The 22,485-nt window shown below is 44.9% G+C and overlaps 3 protein-coding genes across 3 annotated transcripts; all 3 read right to left on the reverse strand.

Annotated features, from left to right (window-relative positions):
* Positions 1 to 3,855: 3,855 nt before the first annotated feature.
* Positions 3,856 to 8,239, reverse strand: LOC117374701 (zinc finger protein 16-like). Its single transcript, XM_033970888.2, has 2 exons — positions 7,753 to 8,239; positions 3,856 to 7,125 (listed from the first exon to the last, which is right to left on the reverse strand). Exons 1-2 carry the CDS (start codon positions 7,967 to 7,969, stop codon positions 6,080 to 6,082), a joined length of 1,263 nt encoding a protein of 420 aa, XP_033826779.1. The 5' UTR covers positions 7,970 to 8,239; the 3' UTR covers positions 3,856 to 6,079.
* A 2,943-nt stretch (positions 8,240 to 11,182) lies between these two features.
* On the reverse strand, positions 11,183 to 17,027 carry LOC117374702 (uncharacterized). The gene is made up of 7 exons (XM_055223774.1): positions 16,669 to 17,027; positions 15,146 to 15,302; positions 14,662 to 15,068; positions 14,195 to 14,429; positions 13,173 to 13,883; positions 12,653 to 12,666; positions 11,183 to 11,424 (listed from the first exon to the last, which is right to left on the reverse strand). Exons 1-7 carry the CDS (start codon positions 16,799 to 16,801, stop codon positions 11,183 to 11,185), a joined length of 1,899 nt encoding a protein of 632 aa, XP_055079749.1. The 5' UTR covers positions 16,802 to 17,027.
* Positions 17,028 to 18,591: 1,564 nt separating this feature from the next.
* Positions 18,592 to 20,885, reverse strand: nupr1b (nuclear protein 1b). The gene is made up of 3 exons (XM_033970516.2): positions 20,595 to 20,885; positions 20,372 to 20,505; positions 18,592 to 18,807 (listed from the first exon to the last, which is right to left on the reverse strand). Exons 1-2 carry the CDS (start codon positions 20,689 to 20,691, stop codon positions 20,378 to 20,380), a joined length of 225 nt encoding a protein of 74 aa, XP_033826407.1. The 5' UTR covers positions 20,692 to 20,885; the 3' UTR covers positions 18,592 to 18,807; positions 20,372 to 20,377.
* Positions 20,886 to 22,485: the final 1,600 nt, after the last annotated feature.

The following is a 22,485-nucleotide window of genomic DNA, read 5'->3' on the forward strand; positions in this document are numbered from 1 at the left end:
TACCTCCTTGTCTCCTACCCCCCTGTTTTAAATATCATTGGTCTGTGGAATGTGGTGATGTCATTAAAGACAATTCTGTCTGTTTCAGATTTTTTTTCATTTCTTCCTTTCTCATTGATTTTCTGTCTCCTTCTTTCTTTCCGTTCCTTATTTATTTCACTGTCTCCTCTCTCCTTCCTTGTTCTCCTTTTTCATCTCCTTTCTTGCTTCCTTCTTGGTCTCCTCGTCTCCTTCCCTTGGTCCTGGTTTAGTCCTGATTTACTTCTGGTTTAGTCCTGGTTTAGTTCCTCATCTCCTTTCCCCACTCGTCTCCTAAACTTGCTTGTTCCCTTGCCTCCTTCCTCATTTCCAATGTTACCTTCTTGTCTCCTTTTCTTCCTTGGTGTAGTCCTGGTTTAGTCCTGGATTAGTCCTGGTTTAGACCTGGTCTAGTCTTGGTTTAGACCTGGTTAAGACATGGTTTAGTTCTGCTTTAGACTTGGTTTAGTCCTGGTTTTGACCTGGTCTAGTTTCTGGTCTTCTTGTCTCCTTTCCTCTCTTGCTTTCTAAGCCTCCTTGTCTCCTTTCCTCCCTTACCTCCTAATCTTCCTTGTCTCCTTTCCTCCTTTGGCTCCTAAGCTTCCTTGTCTCCTTTCCTCCCTTACCTCCTAAGCTTCCTTGTCTCCTTTCCTCCCTTACCTCCTAAGCTTCCTTGCGTCCTCTGTCCTTTCCTTCATCCTTTATCAGTGTCACTAAGGAGTTAATGAGGGCACTTCACAATGGCTCCTTAATTCCTTTCCTAACCTCTTAATCCCTACACTCGCTTCATCATTTTCATGTCTCCTTTTCAAAGCTTAAGGGCCAGAACTAAACCAGGACTAAACCAGAACAAAATCAGGACTGGTCTAGTCTCTGGTCTAGTCTCTGGTCTCTGGTCTCTGGTCTAGTCTCTGGTCTAGTCTCTGGTCTAGTCTCTGGTCTAGTCTCTGGTCTAGTCTCTGGTCTGTGGTCTAGTCTCTGGTCTCTGGTCTAGTTTCTGGTCTGGTTTCTAGTCTCAGGTCCTGGTCTAGTCCCAGGTCCTGGTCTTGGACTCGGGTCTGGTCTCAGCTGCATCTGTGTCTGTAATACATATAATCAGAGAATAATCACACTTAATGATACAGAGAAGAGGCTCTCTCCTCCCTCTACTCTCTCTCTTCTTTTTTCTCTCTTCCCCCATCCCTCCCTTTCTCTCTCTTTTTTATTGTCTCTCTTCTATTCTTTCACCTCTCACTATCTCTGTCCTCTCTTTCTCTCTCTATCTTTCCTCCTCCTCTTCTCCACTCCTCTTCTCTTCCTCTCCCTCTGTTTCTTTTTGTCTTTTCGCCTCCTCCTTTTTCTCTCCCACTCCTGCATCCCTGTCTGCCCCCTCTCCCTGTCTTTCAATCTCTCCTTTATCTCTCTCACCCGCTACTTCTCCCTTTCGGCTGCCCCACATCTCTTCTACCTCTCCTTCTCTCTGTTCCCCTTCCCTCTTTCTCTCTCTCTTTCTCTTTAGTTGTCTTTTTACCCCCTCTCCTCTTTCTCTCCCTCTCTTGCTCCTTTCTCTCTCTCTCCCCCTCGCCCCACTCTCTCTTCCTCTCTCTCTCTCTCTCCCTTGCCCTCTCCCCACTCTCTTCCCTCTCTCCTCTCTTCCTCCTCTCTCTCTCTATAGTATTCTTATGTAACACATGGGAGCACTGCAGCAGTTTGAATCCGACACTGCAGCACAAACAGACCAGATCTAGTTAAGATCCTGGTCAGGACCAAGGTCTGAGCCAAGATCCCGGTCAGGACCCAGGTCTGATGCAGTCTACACACAGAAAGTCTCCACATGGTTCTGGGGCCAAAAAAGTATTGAACCAGGACTAAACCAGAACTAAACCCAGGCTAAATAAGATCTACACTAGATCAGGCCTAAGCCATGATTAAACAGAGATCAGGTCTAAACCAGGACTAACACTCTGGGAATCAAACCCGACACCTTGCCGTTATGAGGAGAGACTGTGCCACTGAAGCATTTTAACATAATCATTTTTATCACAACCTCAAAACACAAAGCGGTGTTCTGTTTTTACCTATGGAACAAATCAGAGGGGACCATGCAGGTGTTCAGCCCTAATACTGTAGGAGGGAGTGGGTTCAGAGGAGACCATGCAGGTGTTCAGCCCTAATACTGTAAGAGAGAGTGGGTTCAGAGGAGACCATGCAGGTGTTCAGCCCTAATACTGTAGGAGGGAGTGGATTCAGAGGAGACCATGCAGGTGTTCAGCCCTAATACTGTAAGAGAGAGTGGGTTCAGAGGAGACCATGCAGGTGTTCAGCCCTAATACTGTAGGAGGGAGTGGATTCAGAGGGGACCATGCAGGTATTCAGCCCTAATACTGTAGGAGGGAGTGGATTCAGAGGGGACCATGCAGGTGTTCAGCCCTAATACTGTAGGAGGGAGTGGATTCAGAGGGGACCATGCAGGTGTTCAGCCCTAATACTGTAGGTGGGAGTGGGTTCAGAGGAGATCATGCAGATCTCCAGCTCTCCTCCTTTCAGCTGTTCAGGTTTGATCTGTGGATGTGGAGGAGGAGCAAAGCCCACACTGCAACAAAACACTGCATATCCACAATATGAATTATACAACAGGAAACTCAGGTCTAAACCAGGTCTAAAACAGGACTAAACCAGGACTAAATCAGGTCTAAGACAGATCTAAATCAGGACTAAACAGAATTCATCAGATAAAACAGCTGTTAAAACAATGAAAAACATTTGCCAGAACTGCACCTAATAACACAGGGAACTAATTATGGTTCAGTCCTGGTTTGGTCCTGAGTTGAACTTCATGAGGACTTTCTTTCAGCACCGCGGACAGCTCCTTTAGGATTTTGTTTAAATGTAAAATCTTCCTCAAAATTTGACCAGAAACTAAGATTAAACCAGGTCTAAACCAGGTCTAAACTGGGTCTAAACTAGGTCTAAACCAGGTCTAAAACAGGACTAAACCAGGTCTAAACCAGGTCTAAACCAGGTCTAAACCAGGTCTAAACTGGGTCTAAACCAGGTCTAAACCAGGTCTAAACTGGGTCTAAACTGGGTCTAAACCAGGTCTAAACCAGGACTAAACCACGACTAAACAAGGAACTAAACCTGGTCTAAATAAGGGTCTTAATCCAGTCTAAAGCAGGACTCAGTGTTGTTGGGACCTCTTTTATCTCTACGCTCTGATTGGCGGATCAGCAGATTGTTGCTAGGCGACAGGGGAATTCCTGAAGCGCTGCTGTTTCTGGACTTTGCATAAGAATCAAATCAAGACTACAACATAACTAAACCAGAACTAAACCAGAACTTAACCAGGACTACACCAGGATTAAAGCAGGACTGAACGAGGATTAAACCAGAACTAAACCAGGACTGAACCAGGACTAAAACTGGACTGAACCAGGACTAAAGCTGGACTAAACAAAATCAAAACAAGGATTAAACCAGGTCAAAAACCAAGACTCAACCAGGACTAAACTGGTTAAAGTAATTAAAAATGCTTTTACTGATTAAAATCACAAAATAAAATCATGAATTATGATTTTTAATTAAGTTTCATATTTTTCACCTCTGTCTCTGAGGCCTGTGCAGCTCGCTCCTGCCTCCCTGTGGTCTGCGGGAGGTATTACTCTTTTATTTATTCTTCCAGACTTCCGGACCTATGACCCTCATCTGACCCTTGTCTGACCCTTATCTGACCTTTGACTCTCGCATGACCCTCATCTGACCTCTAACTCTCATATGCCCTTCGTGTGACCTCTGACCCTCGTCTGACCTCTGCCCTCGTCTTATGAAGAGTAACTTGAGCTGAGACAAAACCAGTTTCAGATTTTTTCACTTTTATTTCAGACATTTCATCTTCACAAACATCAGCTGATACTCTGCACTGACATCATGCTGGGGGTGTTCGACATGTATGTCTATGGTGGAATTTTCTGCAGTTGCCATAGAAACACAATGCACACATTAGCAAACACTAACAAAAAAGCTTTAAGTCTTTTAGTCTAAAAAATCCCAAAGTGATTTAAACAGCACATTTTGAGGAGTCTGTGATCTGAGCGTTCATGATCCTGTTTAAGAGTTTGATTTTACACAAAAAGGTGAGAGGGACTCACTGAAAAACTGTTGGCTAATGCTAGCTAGCTTGCGACTGTAATGTTATTTGAGAGTGACTTCTTTAACAGCACAAATCGGCTCACCTGTTCTTTATGGTCAGATTGTGTTAAAGATTTAAGTCTAACAGAGCTTCAGACAGAGCAGTGCATCCAGTTAGCATCAAACCCCCAGTGAATGTTGATGACATCAGCTGCAAAGTATCAATACTTTGTGAAGATGTGACTGGTCACTGGTGAATCTCCCAGAGTTCACATGGGTGTGATTGACAGGTGGATTAGCCAGTCAGGGACAAGCGTGGTCTGTCTGTATCAAAATAAATATGGCAACTTATGAAGGAAAAAGAAAGGACAAAAATATCACAGGCCTGAAAAACATGGAGGATTTCTGTAGACCCAAGTTTACTTTTGAAGTTACTTTTGAATAGCATTTTGTTATCTTTTGTACTATATAAAGATATAAGCCAGAGAAGAATGAATAAATAACTTCTGACTCATTCTAAATGCAAACTTGATTTTAATGCAACGCAATAGACTTGATACCGATCTCGATACCAAGAAGAAAAAAAAAAAAACTTTCTTTAGACAATGTGAATGTAGAAATGTGATTTTTAACATTCAATGGTAGTACTTTCTTTTATATTCCCATGTGGCCTTATGTTTGTGTAATCCCTCAGTGTCCAAGTAGGTTCCATAGTGGTCCATGGGCGTGTACTAGTCTATGTGTGAAGAGGAAGAGGAGAGGAGGGAGGGAGAGAGAATAGAGAGGGTAAAAGAATGGAGAGAGGGAGCGAGAGGAAAGAGGAGATGAACATATTTTATATTCAGATCCTCAGAGTGTCCTCCCTTTGCTTTGTGGAGCTCAAACCCTTGTCCTTCTCTCATTGAGCTTCATGATGAAGTCCCTCAAATGGTTTTCACTTCACAGCTGTGTCAGGGTCAAAGTTCAAATCAGGGTTCAAAGGGTAAAGGTCTTTGTTCTGCTCTTTTTAAAATGTTTTCAAACTGTTTGACTCAAGTGTCTATAAATTACATGTCACAAATAAACATTGCCCTCCCTCGCTCTGCTGCTCTGTCAGGACTTTTATGATGTTTCTCTGTCTGAAAAGGTATGTAAGAGGTCAGAGTTTAGAGTTTAGGGTTTAGAGTTTAGGGTCAGCGGTTAGGGTTTACGGTTTAGGGTCAGCGGTTAGGGTTTAGAGTTTAGAGTTTAGGGTCAGTGGTTAGGGTTTAAGGTTAAGAGTTTAGGGTTTAGGGTCAGCGGTTAGGGTTTAGAGTTTAGGGTTTAGAGTTTAGGGTCAGCGGTTAGGGTTTAGGGTCAGCGGTTAGGGTTTAGGGTTTAGAGTTTAGGGTTTAGGATCAGCGGTTAGGGTTTAGGGTCAGCGGTTAGGGTTTAGAGTTTAGGGTTTAGGGTCAGCGGTTAGGGTTTAGAGTTAAGGGTTTAGTGTCAGCGGTTAGGGCTTAGAGTTTAGGGTTTAGAGTTTAGGGTCAGTGGTTAGGGTTTAAGGTTTAGAGTTTAGGGTTTAGAGTTTAGGGGATATGGTTAGGACTGCCTGCTTTGCTGTTGTTGCTCAGACTTACCTAAATTTCAAGATGAAATGTTTGACTGTTTTATCTTACTGTGATCCCTCTTTCCAGGGGCTGTTTGTTCATCTGCCAAAGGGCAACAGATAGAAACTATCCTCTTAACTAACTGTGGCATATTATGCTGTTGTGCTGTTGCTCCATGTGGACCATTGTTGTTATAAATAAAATAAATAAAAATCTAGAAAAAGTTTGGAGTTTGGTGTTTTTGTTAACCATGTTCCACGTGTTGTTCATAGTTTTGAGCGTACAAACTTTTTACTTGAATAGCTTTTATCGGACTGTACAGCTGAAAGGTCTCTTCTTGGGTAGCGTGCCACTGCACATCCGAAAGGTCTCTTGTCTGTGGCGTGTCAGACTGTGCAGCCAAAAGGTCTTTCTGCACCGTGCTTGCACTGGTGCGAGTCCAGGTTGTGTTTGTGCGCAAAGCCCCGCCCACACATTACGCACATAAACTGCTTCACCTCAGAGTGCGTTGTCATGTGGCTCTGCAGTGTGTTGGCACGACCGAAACGTGCGCCACACACTGAACAGCCGTAAGGTCTCTCCCCGCTGTGGGTCTTCATGTGTACTTTAAGGTATGCCTCTACCGTGAAGCTCCGCCCACACACTGAACAGCTGTAGGGCCTCTCGTTGCTGTGCGTCTGAACATGGAAATTGAAGGCACTTTTGTGAGAGAAGCCTTTGTTACAGAAGGGACAGCTGTAAGGTCTCTCCCCTGTGTGGCTCCTCATGTGCACGATCAGGTAGGACTTGGAGTTGAAGCGCTTGTTACAAACTGAACAGCTGAAAGGTTTCTCCCCTGAGTGAACGGTGCTGTGTCTTTGCAAATGACTTTTGGTGATAAACATTTTGAAACACAGAGGGCACTGGTGCTTCTTTAGCGGAGCTCTGGGCGTGTCTGTGGACATGTCTCTGTGTCTGGGTGTGTCTGTGGCAACGTCTGTGGACATGTCTGTGGACATGTCTGTGGGTATGTCTGTGGGTATGTCTGTGGGTGTGTCTGTGGGTGTGTCTCCAGGCATGTCTTGTGTCCTCCAGAATACACTCGGCTCTAGAGCAAGCCTGAAATCAGCAAATGGACCTGAGTTTGTGGCATATTCTCCTCTGAAGTGCCCTCCATCAGCCTCTGTCTCCGGCTGTGCATTTGAACAGCTGAAAGAAACTCTCCAGTCCTCATCAACGTTTGTGTGTCCTGACGTCTGGATGTGGACATGACCCTGTGTCTCTGCGCTGATATCCCCTCCCTGTGTCTCATCTCTGAGCTCACATTCCTCTCTCTTCACACACACAGTGAGCTCTCGGTGGTGCTCTTCCTCCTGTTTAACACTCTGCTCTTCTGGCTCCTCTTTCACCAGAGGAATCTCAGTGTATAAGCTCACAAACACCGTCTGGACACCTGCAGGAGACACAATGAAGATGATACGTTTGAATGACCACGCTCTGTTGATGGACCATACAGCTACTCAGGAGGACACAACTACAGCTGTCATATCAGCAACTCTGACCACAAGGATCAGGTCTAGACCAGGACTAAACGAGAACTAAACCAGGACTAAATGAGAAATAAACCAGGACTAAACAAGTTCTAAACCAGGTCTAAACAAGTACTAAACCGGGACTAAATGATATCAAAACCAAGACTAAAGAGGATCTAAACCAGAATTACAGCAGGACTAAACTAAATAAAAAAGTAGACTTGATTTAATCAAGGACCAGATGAAATAAAAGGCGTAAAGTTGAAAAAATGGAAGGGCACCTGACACAAGGATGTAAGAGGATGGGAGGGCATCTGATACACAGGGATACAGGAGGATGGGAGGGCATCTGACACACAGGGATACAGGAGGATGGGAGGGCATCTGACACACAGGGATACAGGAGGATGGGAGGGCATCTGACACACAGGGATACAGGAGGATGGGAGGGCATCTGACACACAGGGATACAGGAGGATGGGAGGGCATCTGGTACTTGGGGATATAGGAGGATGGGAGGGCATCAGGGTTACAGGAGGGAGACCGACCTGCTCCGTGCGGGCTCCCCGGGGCTCGGTGCCTCGTGCCCGGGCTCTCCGCAGCGCAGCACCGGTGCAGGTGCTGCCGTGTGCGGGTCTCCTCTTGTGTTTGGCGCAGTTGCTCCTCATACTCCGCTATGGTTCTCTCAAATAGCGCAAAGATGTCGTCTGCAGCCGCAGTCAGACGCGCAGACACCAGAGCCCGGAGTGTCAGGCTTTTAGACATTTTACAAACTGGTTTATTTGGCTTCAGCTTCAGCTAACAAAGCTAACAGCTAACGGAGCTAACACGAACCTAACACAGAGCTAACACAGAGCTAACACAGAGCTAACACAAACACAGAGCTAACACAGAGCTAACACAAACACAGAGCTAACACAGAGCTAACACAAACACAGAGCTAACACAGAGCTAACACAAACACAGAGCTAACACAGAGCTAACACAAACACAGAGCTAACACAGAGCTAACACGACTGAACAGCTAAAAGGACCAGCGCCTTCTACTGGATGGTGATAAATAGACCCTAAAAGAGGGGTACTGTATTATGCAAAGTCGATTTTTTTTTAGCTTTCTCCCATGTTCTAAGGCTGTTCCATCATTAAAAACATGTCCGAAGAGGTTTTAGATGTCATCCATGCATGAGTATTTTAGCGATCTCTCCTGGGCCCTATTCTAACGCCCCTTACAGTTAGCAGTACGAGCCTGTACAAGGCTCCGCCCACAAGCCAATGTCATCCACATGATAATTTTTCATAAATATACAAAAACATGATACAACTGTACACAGCAACTTGACAAACCTGATGTGATGTGCAGTAGTTTAATTTGTGGGATGCTGATTGTGTCGTGATAGCACTCTGAAGTGGGAGTGACTTAGCACATCGATCAAAGCCAAAAATGATAGTGAAACTTATAAAACATGTTAATACATTGTTTTGGGCAAATATAGCATTTTAAAAACAATAAAAGGAAACATGGTGATCTAAATATGTTATGTGTTTGCAGCTAATACCCCATAAAAGTAAAATATCTCCTCTTTAAAGGAACTGTCCACTGTAAATTCCATAAACGTGACCTCTCTGTGACCCCAGTTATGAGGTAAACATGTTCACATAAAATAGAACGTTTAGTGAGAACTTTTATAATGCTGTTTTATTATTAATCACAAAAACAATGGATATGACGGACAATCCTCAAGACAATTATCCAATCAGAAAGCAGAATGAGCCTCACATGACTCCCTGGGTTTCTAGTTTCAAAGCTGAAATCCAACTGGTTTAAAATTAAAATGCCTCACTCTGATCTGAATGGTCACTACCTAAACCCCAGCACCTGCAGCCAATCATGACTCAGTGCTAGTGCCTCCTCTGCAGCTCAGGGAGTGAATTCTGGAGTTTTTTCACTTGAGGCCTGTCCATAAACTGAGAATGAGACACACCTGTATGTGTCTCTGCAGGTCAAGGCTCTGGACACAAAGGATCAGATGGGACTGTAGTTTATAAAACACTTTTAATACAAAATACATCACAAATATTTCATAAGAAAAAAAAACAGCAGAAATGTAACTCAACATACCAACACAATAAAAAGACATTTTTATCAGAGCATCACAAGCAGAGGAGCCAAAAAGTACTCAAGTAATGTTACTTCAGAAAAAATATTGCTCTTTGTACAAGTACAAAGTAGTGGTCCAAGAAATTACTCAAGTAAAATGTATTTGGAGTGCTACTCAAGTAAGAGGAATTTAAAGAGTAACTGTCGGGACATAACATCTTATTTATCTTCAGTTGAAGGAGAAAAAAACATTACACTTTTCAAGAGCCACAAAAATGATCCAAACTAAATTATATCTGAAGGAGAAACACAAATGTTCAAATCATTTCATATTATTACATAAAGTTCAAGTCACTTTAGACTCACAGTGGGAAGAGGAACACAACTTTTACTCAAGTAAGAGTACTGTTACACTGTACTATATATTACTGCAGTAAGAGTACTGTTACACTGTACTATGTATTACTGCAGTAAGAGTACTGTTACACTGTACTATATATTACTGCAGTAAGAGTACTGTTACACTGTACTATATATTACTGCAATAAGAGTACTGTTACACTGTACTATATAGTAAAAGCCAAAAGTAAAATCTGCCAATTGGACAAAAAGTTGTTGGAGTGAAGACATTTTGCTGCTTGTCCACTTCTTCAGTCCTGGTCAGATTGATGCCTTGTATCTGTCTGAAGAAACTACACTGAAACTGTGAGCAGCTATTCTTTGTGTTTGTAGGCTAAGTCTATTGAGCTACACTAAGTGTGCACTGTGCCTGAGTCATATTTAGCATACATCATTCAACTCTTAATGGGTGCTTTCACATCCTGGCTAGCTCTCTCTTTGTTCTCTTTCTTTCCCTTGTTTGCTTTGGGTTTGAAGATGTACATATAGATATGTGATAGGGGATGGTTGAGGGCCCCATTCCTGTTCATGGAAGGATTGTCTTTCCTAACAAAAACTGCCCTCTCAAACCATTTCTTTTCTCTGGCTGAGATCTGTACCTCACTCTCTTCAAAGCAGTGGTTAGTGTCTTTGAGATGGAGATGTACCGTGGACTGGGGTCCAGAGGAGCTTTCATGTCTGTGTTGGTGCATCCTCTTATGGAGTGGTTGCACTCTTCACTACATTGAATGGAGTACACCACATTACTTTGTTTACGGCTCAGGGTTTTGTCCTTTGCGTGAACCAGTTTCTGTCTTAAAGTATTTGTTGGTTTGAAATAGACTGGGATTTCATACTGTCTGAAAATTCTATGAAGCTTTTAAGACACATCAGCTGTGTAAGGAATAGTTACACCTTTCCTTCTAGGCTGAGATTTCCTGTTGGACATCATCTTTACCCCATCTATAACTCTATCCACAGATCCAAATCAAACAAAGGAAACAAAGAGAACAATAGAGCTAGTCAGGACGCCAATAGATGTGAAAGCCCCCATTAAGAGTTGAATGAATATGTTAAGTATGACTCGGACACAGTGCACACTTAGTGTAGCTCAATAGATCAAGCCTACATAGAGAAACTGTAAACCACAGCTGTTAACAGTTTCAGTGTAGTTAGCTCCTCCCCTCAGATAGATATAAGGCAATGTCCGCCATCAATCTGACCAGAACTGAAGAAGCGGATTGGATGAGCAGTGAAACGTATGTACACTGTACTATATATTGCTCAAGTAAGAGTACTGTTACTTCAATAAAAATATTACCTAAGTAGGAGTAAAAGTATTCTGCTGGAAAGGTACTCTGGAAACAATTTCTTTAAGAAGTTACTCAAGTAAAGGTAACCAAGTACTACCCACCTCTGTCTGTCAGAACATGCCAACTCCACATGGAACTGCCTCACATGTTCTGGGTATCTAACCTGAGACCCTGTGGTTGTGAAGCGAGTCAGTGCAGCCCGTCTCCTCCGTTCACAAACTCCGTCTCCAGCTGTGCATCTGAACAGCTGAAAGGAGCACTCCAGTCGTCGTCATTGTCTGTGTCCTCAGAGTCCTGTCCCATGTCCCCTCCCTGTGTCTCTGTGCTGTCCTCACCCACGCTCACAGTGACCTCTGGAGGGCGCTCTTCCTCTTGTTTGATGTGCTGTTCTTCAGGCTCCTGTTTAACCAGCACATGCTCCATCTGGACACCTGCAGGACACAGGACACAGATTTAGAGCCTTCTCATTATTTGCTTGGAACTGGCTCCACAAACTTGTCACATGAAAGGGGGGTATTTTACTTCTCTGGGGTATTAAAGAGGGGGTATTTTACTTCTCTGGGGTATTAAAGATGGAGTATTTTACTTACATCAGGTAACACATAACATATTTAGCTCTCCATGTTTCCATTTATTGTTTTGAAAATGGTATATTCGCCCAAATCAACATATTAATATGTTTTAAAAGCTGCAGATCACATCAGGATACTTTGCAGTGACATCTGGCTGGGGGTGTTTTACATGGATATCTATGGTGGAATGTTGTACAGTTACCATGGAGACACAATGCACACACTAGCACAGCGTGAAAAGTGTTTAGATCATCTGAAAAAGAGAAAAAATTCCACATTTTCATTTTCCTGTGATCAGTCCAAGTGGTTAAGTTCCTGTTTAGGAGTTTGATTTTCAACTAAAAGTTCAGTGACTAAGCTTCAGACAGAGCAGTGCATAGAGTTAGCATCTCACCCTCAGAGAATATGGATGGCATCAGCTGCAAAGTATCAATTGTTTTTATCATGTTTTTGTATATTTATGAAGAATTGTCATGTGGGAGCATGGGTAGAGGCTTGTGGGCGGAGTCTTGTACTGCTAACCATAAGCTGGATCAAACAGGATCCAGGAGAGATCGCTAGATTACTCAAACATGGATGGATGACATCTAAAACCTCTTCATGTTTTTGATGAGGGAACAGAGTTAGAACATGGTCCATCTGACAGAATAGCGCATCTTTAAACGTATAGTTTTTCCATTAACGGAGCAATATGTAAAAAAACTTTTTTTTTAAATCAAACAAAAACAACTCTCAAAGGACAGTTTGTGCACTTTTCTACATCGTCATGAGGGGGCACTGTTCTAATTTGAAGGATGTGTCCATCACAGCAACTGCCCTGCAGCCATCACCATGACATCACCATAGCAACAAATAAAAGCTCAACCTCTGTGTTAGCTCAGATTTAACACACAGAGCAACACGACTCTGCAGAGAACTGACCGATGAACCACACAGAAATACAGAACACATGTATCAATGTAGAAAGTTTTATATGATATAGTTTTATTTGGGTCATTACAACATTTTAAAGTTTAGCAAGAAAATACAAAACACTCTCAGGGATTTCTATGAAAACAACTTATTTTGAGCAATAAACAAAAAGTACAGAACCAATGGCACCTTCAGAAATAAACATAACAATAACGTGTATAAAGCTTTATGTTTGTTAGGCGGCGTTCTGCCAGGGCACCGCCCCCTCGGCAGAGAAGTGCTCCGTGAACACGTCCCTCACTCTCATCGCCTCATTGGTCGGTCTGTGCGCCCATCCCCGCTCCAACCGCCGCAGACGCCACGTCACGCCCCTGCTGGCACCGCTCCCACTGGTCTCGCCCCTGCTGGCCATGCCCCCAAGAGCCCCTCCCCCGCCCTCTGCCTCCGCTTCTGACCCCTTCTCTTCTTCTGCCATATCCTCCCCCACAGGCTCCCCCCACACAGGCTCCACCCCCTCAAGCTCTGCCTCCATTCTCTCCTCCTCACCCACAGGCCCATTCCCCTGAGGACCCTCCCACAACTGCTCTACTCCAACTGTACCCTCCTCCACAGGACCCTTCTTCACCCCTACAGGCCCCTCCCCCTCTGTCTCTCCTGGCCCCTCCTCATCCTCTGGCCCCTCCCCTCCCTCTGACTCCAGTATAAAGTTATGCAGAAGACATGTCGCCCTCACACACTGCTCTGCCACCTCGGGTCGTGTCTCGGCGGGTCGGCGGTACAGGCCCCAGTGCGACGCCAGGCGGGCGAAGGCCCTGTCGGCCGCCCGCTGAGCCCGCGCCAGGCGCTGGTTAAACACACGCTTATGCGGCGCAACAAAGTGCCCAGTGAATGGGCGCATCACGTTGGTGCGCAACGTAAACGTCTCGTCCGACACAAAAACATAGGGCTGCGGCCCTCTATGCTCCGCTCCCGGGAGAGCCGCAGCCGGAGGCAAGTCCAGCCTGCCCTGGGTCAGAGCCTGTCCGAACACGGAGCTCTCCAGAATCCCTTCGTCACTGACTCGCCCGAACCCACCGACCTCCACCACTAGGAACCGCGAGAAAGCATCCACCACGGCAAGCAGCACAACGGAAGCCGCCCTCTGACCCTGAGTGCCAAAACGGGGTGGGGCCTTGAGCAGCACCTGTCTCCCATCCAGAGCGCCGCAACACAACGGGAAGTCAAAGCGACGCCGGAACTCCTCCGCCACGGAACGCCACCGCTCCAGACCCGGAGCCGCCAACAGCTCCCCCTTCAGGCCATCCCAGAGCGCAGCCACCACCTGCGGCACGATCTTACACACGGACGACAGTGCCACGTGGAACGTCTCTGCGATGCTGTGGAAGTGGTCCCCCGAGCTCAGGTACCTGCAAACGCCAGGTCAAACGTGTCATAGAAACGCCAGTTCAGAAGTTAAATATTACAGGTTGTAGGATATATACAGGAAGTGAATAAAATAAGTCATTTGGTTTCCCATTGATTAACAAATGAATAATTTATAACAGGAGAAACGCTAGCGTTAATGCTAATACCAGTGCTGATGCTGATGTTAAGAATGACACTGATAACAGTTGTAGCAGAAGAGTGGCTCATGTGTCTGTTCTGGCTCAGTGGCTCAGATAAAGAGGATCATACAGAGTGAATATTGTTGTATTGACTGAGTTTAGCTGCAACTGACCTCAGTCCGATGCAGAGCCGCAGAGAGGCCGGGATGGAGCGTCTGTAATTTGTGTCCTGAAGGGTCAGACTCTCCCCGACAAGGCTCAGCAGCTCCTCAAACTGACCCCGAGACAAACCCACGAGCCGCACGAAGCTGCCGTCCTCCGGGAACAGCTCCCGGAACAGCCGCTGGTACTGGTCCGACTCGGAACGCCGCTGGTCCGACTCGGAACGCCGCTGGTCCGACTCGGAGCCTTCACAAAGTAAATAGAGCTGTCACACGCCTATGTGCCGAGACCCACCCCACACGACGCAACGCAGCCAATCAACACCGCTCATTTCTGCCACTATACGAGGGGCGGAGCCAGGTGGTCAGAGCATGTATGTGTGTGTGTGATATTCATGTGTGTGTGGTATTCGTGTGTGTGGTATTTGTGTCTATGTATTTGAGTGTGTGTGTGTGTAGTATTTGTGTGTGGTGTGTACCTGGTCCTCGGGGGCCTGCTCTGCTGTGGCTGTCCCCTACACGGTGCACTCTCCTGGGGCACAGAGGCAGCTGCTCCTCCTGCTCCTCGCGGAGTCGTTCCAGGATTCGTAGGATCTCGATCTTGGCCGTGTGGCGCCGCCTCCAGCTCAGCCGCATCAGCTGAGGGACGGTGCTCAGGCAGAAGTGGTACGCCTCGTCCCAGTCGCTCTCAGGGACCCTCGGCCGCCGCTCTGCCCAGGGCAGACCTCTGTCCCTGGGGCTCCGAGACCTGCGGGCGCGGTCCCTGTGGAGCGTCTGTGGAGGGGTCGGCGCTGGGGCAGGCGGGGGAGAAGGGGGAGAAGGGACAGGTGACAAGGGGGCGGAGCTTCCCTCGCCCTCTGCCTCTGCTGGGGCTTTGCGTTTAGAGCTGCACCAAACACAGAGAGGAAATGTGATTTTTGATTCTTTTTGGGACAAACGTGTGAATGCTGAGGCCGGACTCACGCTCGCGGCACAACGAAAGGCAGCAGGAAGGACATGAGCTCCGAGTACTTCCAGTCCTTCTGGGGCCAGCCTCCCGAGCCGTTCGGGATTCCCAGCCTCTTTCGGTGCTTCACAAACGTGTCCCGGAGGTTCCTCCATCGAGCCTTACAATCACACACTGAAAACACACAAGTGACATTACACAGGAGAAAAACTCACAAGCACAGGCTTAAAAGTCTACTCACTACATCTACTCTGTTAGAGTAATGTGAGTATTTGTACTAGGCAGTAGGCAGTATTCTGTAAGAAACTCTGTACGTCTTGGTGTACTTTTTGATCTGGATACTTTACTTTTCTGCTTGAGTAATACTTGTATTGAAATAACGTAATAATAATAATAATATAATAACATAAGTCAGTGATAGAAGATTCTCCTATTGATTCTTTGCATTTATCCACTTCTCCCTTGAAAGGGTCTATTTCGTTCTCTTGACTCGATAAAAGCCCTTTGGGAGGGAGATCTTGGTGAGACTCTGTCTGATGAGACGAGTCACGAATTGTAACACATAAGTCTTCCATATGTGCCAGGCAGTCTTATACAGTGTAAACTTGTTCACCAGGTTTATTATACAAAATCACGCTTATCCAAAATATACCCCAACATTTGTCCTACATGTGACTGGTGCCAACAATCTACGGGAACCGTTATTCATACATTTTGGGTATGTCCACAACTCTATGGTTATTGGACTGAAATTTTTTCAATAATCTCAAGTGTTATTGGCGAGAAAATTCACCCAAATCCTTTGAGTGCCTAATTTGCGATTTTTGTAGGGCCACCTCCTCTTTCCAACTCCCAGAGGAACTCCCTTGCTTATATAACCCTTCTCACAAGGAGGGTAATTTTATTGAAATGGATGATCCGCAGCCTCCAATATTTATACAATGGCTTAAGGATGTATTATATTTTCTTAAACTTGAGAAGGTAAGATTGACACTTCATGGCTCCTCTGATAGGTTTGCACAAATATGGCATCCACTGTTCCAAATAGTACAGCACATTAACTTCCCTTCTATTCCAGATTAACCCTTTTTTTCTGGAGGTCCTTTTTTTCTTTCTCCAAATGTATCTAGCTATTTATATAATTGCTCATCTCCTACGTCATCTAGTTTCATGGGTTCTCATTTTAATGTGTATGTTTATGTGTATGCATATGCACATGTATCTATGTGTGTGTATGTATGTGCATGGTCAGGATGGGTAACTGCATTTTATTTTTTTGTCATTTGGATGGAGAATGTTAGTGTGGTGTTTTTGTTTTTGTGTGTGTATTGTGTTGTGTTAAAGGAGATTGTGCAGAATACCTTTCTACTTTCTCACTATTTGTGCTATAATGTATATTGTACAATTTCTGTATAAGCCAAATAAACAAATTTTGGAAAAAAAAAAAAAAAAAAAAAAAAGTCAGTGATAGAAGTCTACTCTATTACAGTAGTGTGGGTATTTGTACTTCGTTCACTCCAGCCCCGGGCCCGTCACTGACCGTCGGACTGCAGCGCCGTAGCCACCTCCACCCACGCGCGCTCCTTGCGGCTGTTGTCTTTGTAGAAGGGGTGTGTGGTGTCGTACAGGACACTGTGGAACTGCACCTCCTGAATGAACCGCTCATCGTCCATGGCTCCTCCGCCCTGTGCGCCCGGGCCCGGCCTCTCCGTGCCCGGCTCTGGCTGCTCTGTGCCCGGGTCCCCCTGTCTGTGCCCGGGTTCCGTCTGGGTGTCGGTGCGTTTGGATCAGTTCCTGCGGGTTTCCTCCGGGTTTCATGCGGTTTTGCGTGGATTTTCTGCAGCCTGCGTGGCGTTCACCCCGGATACGTCGCCTGTGCGGAATGCGTCCGACCACAACCTCTCGCGAGACCAGAGAACCACACACACTGATTTCACGCGATAACTCCGCAGCCAGTGAACAAAGGCGCATTCCTGAGACTATTTCCACTCCGAGCGCGTGACGGGGTGTCCGCTGTGGAGACGGAGCAGGAGGAGAGAGGAGACACGAGATGGACACGAAAGCTGCATGAGTCAGAAACATGCTGCAGTTTCATTAGGTAATATAATATGTCTGTGTGTCAGATGCCCTCCCTGTGTCTCCATGGGCTCTTATTTTGTATAAAAGCTGCTCAGCCTGTAGTTTAGACCTCTACAAACATGTTCTGAAATGCATGAGAATTAAATACAAAGGTTTCAAACCCTCTTTTATTTTAAATGTAGAGATACAGGAGGACGGGAGGGCATCTGACACACAGGGATACAGGAGGATCATGGGAGGGCATCTCATATACGGGAATACAGCATAGCCTTTAGACATTTTCCAAATTGTTTTTTGCTCAGGTGTTTGACTGAACAGCTGAAAGGTGCAGCTGTCTGGTTCGTTTTACTTTTTACACTTTTCTAGAATAACTAAATAAAACGATTAATACTTTGCAGTGACGTCACACTGGGGGTGTTTTACATGTATGTCTATGGTGAAATGTTCTGCCCTTATTTGTATTTGTATTTATTCAGTGTGTTTATGTTGCACTTTTTCACCGAAGCAAGTGCCTAGTTTGTGAACTGTGTTCACAGACTATGGCAATAAAAGTCTTCTGATTCTGATTCTTTAGGAGTTTAACAGCAGAAATCAGCTCACCTGTTGTAGTTCAGATAAATCACTTCTTTATGGTCAGATTGTGTTAGCATCACACCCCCAGGAAATGTGGATGACACCAGCTGCAAAGTATCAATAGAAGTAAAAATGCTTCACTTATATCTTTATTAACACTCATGTATTAATAAAGATATAGACCTAAATTAAACCCTTGTTGTCTCTTACAGTATTTTGCTCCTGTTGCTCTGAAACGACATACTTAAAGATGCACTATGTCACTTTTCTGTTGAGGGGTCTGCCACCTGCTTGTCTCCATGGAGATGTTATTGCTTTGCTGGGAATGCAGTATCGTATGGTATTAAATACATTTATCTCCATGGGAAAAAAAAGTAATGCCATCAGGCCGAGTTACAGGTCAGATCTGTGGAGAAGAGACACAGCCCTGGTCATAGTGGGAATGCAGGTCTGTTCTTTTCAGATCTTTAACCATGTTCTAGTCGTTTCTTCTCATTGAGCCTTTGAAGTTGTGTTTGGAGTGATTCATGACTGAGTAATATTTAATCTCTTAAGGTAATGGCCATTCAGATCAGAGCGAGTCCTTTTAGGTTTAAAACAACTGGATTTTAGCTTTGGAACTGGCAACTCAAATGAGAGAGTCATGTGAGGCTCATTCAGATTTCTGATTTGATAATCATCTTGAGACTTATCAGTCATGTCTAATGTTTCTGTAATTTGTTTTAGTTACATTTTTTTTTCTTTTTTTTCACTCATGAACTAAAACCTACAGAAATAACCACAAAAGTTTTATTAAAATCATTTATTTTAAAAAAACGTGTAAAACTTCCTCAAAACAGAACAGGCCCCGCTCCGTGCCCCTGTCGCTGTGACGACCAGGTGAGAGCTCAGGTGAGGGCGGAGCTCAAGGCCCATTGGGAGGAGCCTGTGGATGCTCGGGTGTCATCCAATCAGAGACCGGCGTGCTCCCACATCACGAGTCACCAAGGAGACCAAGATCAATTCCAGAAAAGCCGTCCGACTCGCTCTGGAAAACAAACAAGAGTTAGGACCACGGCATTCCGGTCGGATTCAGTGATCGGAGAAATGATAACATCTGATCATGTGACCAGGCTAGCATTTCACATCATGATTACAGAGAACAGCACAGTCCCCAAAACACACACAACTGGGGGGTTACTGTTTTGCAGGTTTGTTGCAATCAGTTCAACAAAATAAGTGCTAAAGGTCCTGTATTACTCAAACTGACTCTGAGATTTAAGCCTTGTTATAATGTTGATAGTTGTGTTTTGTTTCATTCACAGAGTTACCCTTTATTATTAGTCACATCTCTGAGTGACTCTCTCTCTCTCAGTTTTTAAGCTAACAACTCCTTTTACCTTTCGCTCAGTAGAGGGCTGAAATCATCCAAATGGTTCTAGTGAAGGTGTGTGGAGTTTGAAAACACAGTAGAGCACTTCCTGTATTACCACATGACATCACAAAGTGGAACATAGTGTCATACGGACCTTTAAGCTTCAATCTGCGGAATAACTGCAGTGATGTGTTTTGTTTATCTTCTTGACTGCGCCAAATGACGGAAGAAATAAGCGAATTAACAAAAGCTAAACTCACAGATGGTCCGCAGAGTCTGAGAAGAGCCCAGCGCACTCTCCTCACAGCACCACTAGATGGCGCCACTGCACCAGTCATAACCAACAGTAATAACAATTAACATTCAAATTGTCGGAACGATGCAAATAAAATGTTTGTCGTTTTTTTTTTTTGTTTTTTTTTTTTGTTTGTTTGTTTAGTAAAAGGACGGAGAACGGCACTGGCCCCTAAAGCAGCAGAGATAAAGTAAAACCAACAGGAAACCAAAAGTTGGATGAAGTTCAAGAACAAACTGAACTGTTCCAAGGACATGCCGCTTATCAGAATCCCAGGGCCACACCAGGGCCACATAAACACGCGCACAAGGCCCACATTAACACGCGCACGAGGCCCACATAAACACACGCACGAGGCCCACATAAACACACGCACGAGGCCCACATAAACACACGCACGAGGCCCACATAAACACGCGCGAGGAGGAGGAGCGCTAAAGATTCACTCACACAGTAAACTAAACATATGGTATTTTGTGTAATATTTATGAAAGTATCGTTTTTTTTTGTTATTATTGTGTTATTTCTGTGTTATATTTATGTTATTTTTGTAGTTTTTGAGTTCTACTTGTGTTATTTTTGTCTTATGTTGTGTGGTTACTCAAACATTTAAAAACACAATACTTTTTATATTATGGGATTGTTGTGAAGTAACTGAATACATGCACCCAGAACTGGAGAACACGTAGAGTACTAGGTTAGAGTAACTGGATTCTGGTATAGTTACTTTTTCATTTGATGGTATTCAGATTACACTTACTTTTATTAAATCTAAGGCAGGACTTGATCACACATTTAGAGTGAGAGAAATATAAAACTGTGCTCTTGTGGTGAAGCAGATGAGACTTTTTCTTCTCCAGTTTGTGACAGGAAACACAGAACTAACAAAACACGGCGATCGATGTGATAATAGAGCCATGACCCGCACGTGCACAGACGTACCTCGGGTTACTCTTTGGCCTTCTTCTCGCTGTTCATCAGTTTGTCCACGATCTTGCGCTCATGGCCTCCGGGGTTCGGGCGGTTCGTGTTGTCGCTCGCCTCCTTTTTGGTCCTGCCTTTCCGAGCCGAACCCTCTGGAACAAAACAAAAACAAAAACATTGACAGTCACGTGACAAAGAGGCGCAGTTTGCGGCTTTTATTGAGCTTTATTGAGCCACTCACCCGCATATTTGTCGGAGAGGTTGTAGTATTCGTACTCGTCAAAGTACTCCTCTTCAAAAGTGGTTGGTTTTATGTTCTTCACGTCGACGTGGCTCATTTTGACGTGGGTCTTTAGATTTGCGCTGTGGGGGAAAAAAAGTAATGCGCCAAACTCAAATGCGAAAAAAACAAACCCGCAGCTGACGTCACGAGCCACAAGTCCTCTTCTCGAAAAACTCCAGGGAAAAGTTGTTTGTGCAGAAACGTGTAGCTGCCCATTTATAGGCGCCTCGGAGTCACAGACCTCCTCACGGTCCTCCTCCGGTGCGCTCCCCGGGCTCCACCCCCCTCCTGCCCGGCCACATCTGTCCAGACTGCGGCCCCTCCCTGAGCCTGTCCGTGTGGGAGGAGGAGGAGGAAGTATTGCATCAGCTGAATCTTTTTTATAGGGAAAAAAGTGGTAGTTGATGTTTTGGAGCAGCTGTAGCCCGGTAGCTGGTTTTCAGGTTCTAGGTGATGATGTCATAATCTCAGGTGGGGTCAGAGGTCACACACAGTTCTGTTGGTTACACTGAAATATCCAAAAGGTAAAGTCACACATGTTGGACCTGATCGTTACAACACAACAACAACAACAACAACAACAACAACAACAACAACAACAACAACACACATCTGAGTTTGAACAAAAGTCACTTTAGCCGCTCCATCTGTGTTAAATATGATTGGCGTGTAAAATGTGTGAGAAACCAGGACTCAGCCAGGACTTAACCAGGACTAAACCAGGCCTAAACCAGGACTACACCAGGACTAAACCAGGACTAAACCAGGACCACACCAGGACTTAACAGGACTAAACTAGGACTAAACTAGGGCAAAACCAGGACTAAACCAGGTCTAAATCAGGATTAAACCAGGACAGGACTTAACCAGGACTAAACTAGGTCTAAACCAGTGCTAAACCAGGACTATATTAGGTCTAAACCAGGACTACATCAGGTCTAAACCAGGACTAAACCAGGCCTACACCAGGACTAAACCAGGACTAAACCAGGGCTAAACCAGGCCTACACCAGGACTAAACCAGGGCTAAACCAGGTCTAAACTAGAACAAAACCAGGACAACGCCAGGTTTAAACCGGGACTAAACCAGGATTAAACCAGGGCTAAACAGTGGCCTGAACTAAACCAGGTCAAACTGAGCGGTAAAAGTCTAAAGTTCACAGATGTGTTTGTGTGGAACAGGTGTGTCTGTCTCACAGCCTTGACCTGGATCCTGTATGTCAGATGCCCTCCCACACTTCTGTATCCTTGTGTATCAGATGCCCTCCCACACTCATGTGTTCTTCTGTGTCAGATGCCCTCCCACACTTCTATATCCTTGTGTGTCAGATGCCCTCCCACACTTCTATACCCTTGTGTGTCAGATGCCCTCCCACACTTCTATATCCTTGTGTGTCAGATGCCCTCCCATTCTCCTATATCTTGCACTAGTCTAGTGTATACAAGAGTAATACACTGTAGTTGTTAATACTAGTATTAGGATTACTACTACTACTACTACCTTGTGTACAGGTGCTTCAGGTACTACAGATCCCAACTTTCACCATGTCCTCCTTGTACTGGTACTTCAGGTACTACAGACCCGTGTACTTTCACCTTGTCAGCAGTTGTTTGTGGGTCAGTAGTAAATCATTCTTGACAGATTATTTTTATCTCTTTTTGATAACGACGTGTGCGTCGCCATAACAACAATTCATAGTTTTATTTTGTCTTCAGTAACAAAACACATCTCGCCAAAAGCAGCGAGTGTTTAAGCCTTGAACTGCTGAGGGCTAAAACATAAAACATGCACTAACTCTGCTCATCTGAGAGCGTGAAAGTGTACAAAATAATATTACTCAAGTACAAG

Source organism: Periophthalmus magnuspinnatus, chromosome 8 (genome assembly GCF_009829125.3).
Source record: "Periophthalmus magnuspinnatus isolate fPerMag1 chromosome 8, fPerMag1.2.pri, whole genome shotgun sequence".
NCBI classification, from domain to species: Eukaryota; Metazoa; Chordata; class Actinopteri; order Gobiiformes; family Gobiidae; genus Periophthalmus; species Periophthalmus magnuspinnatus.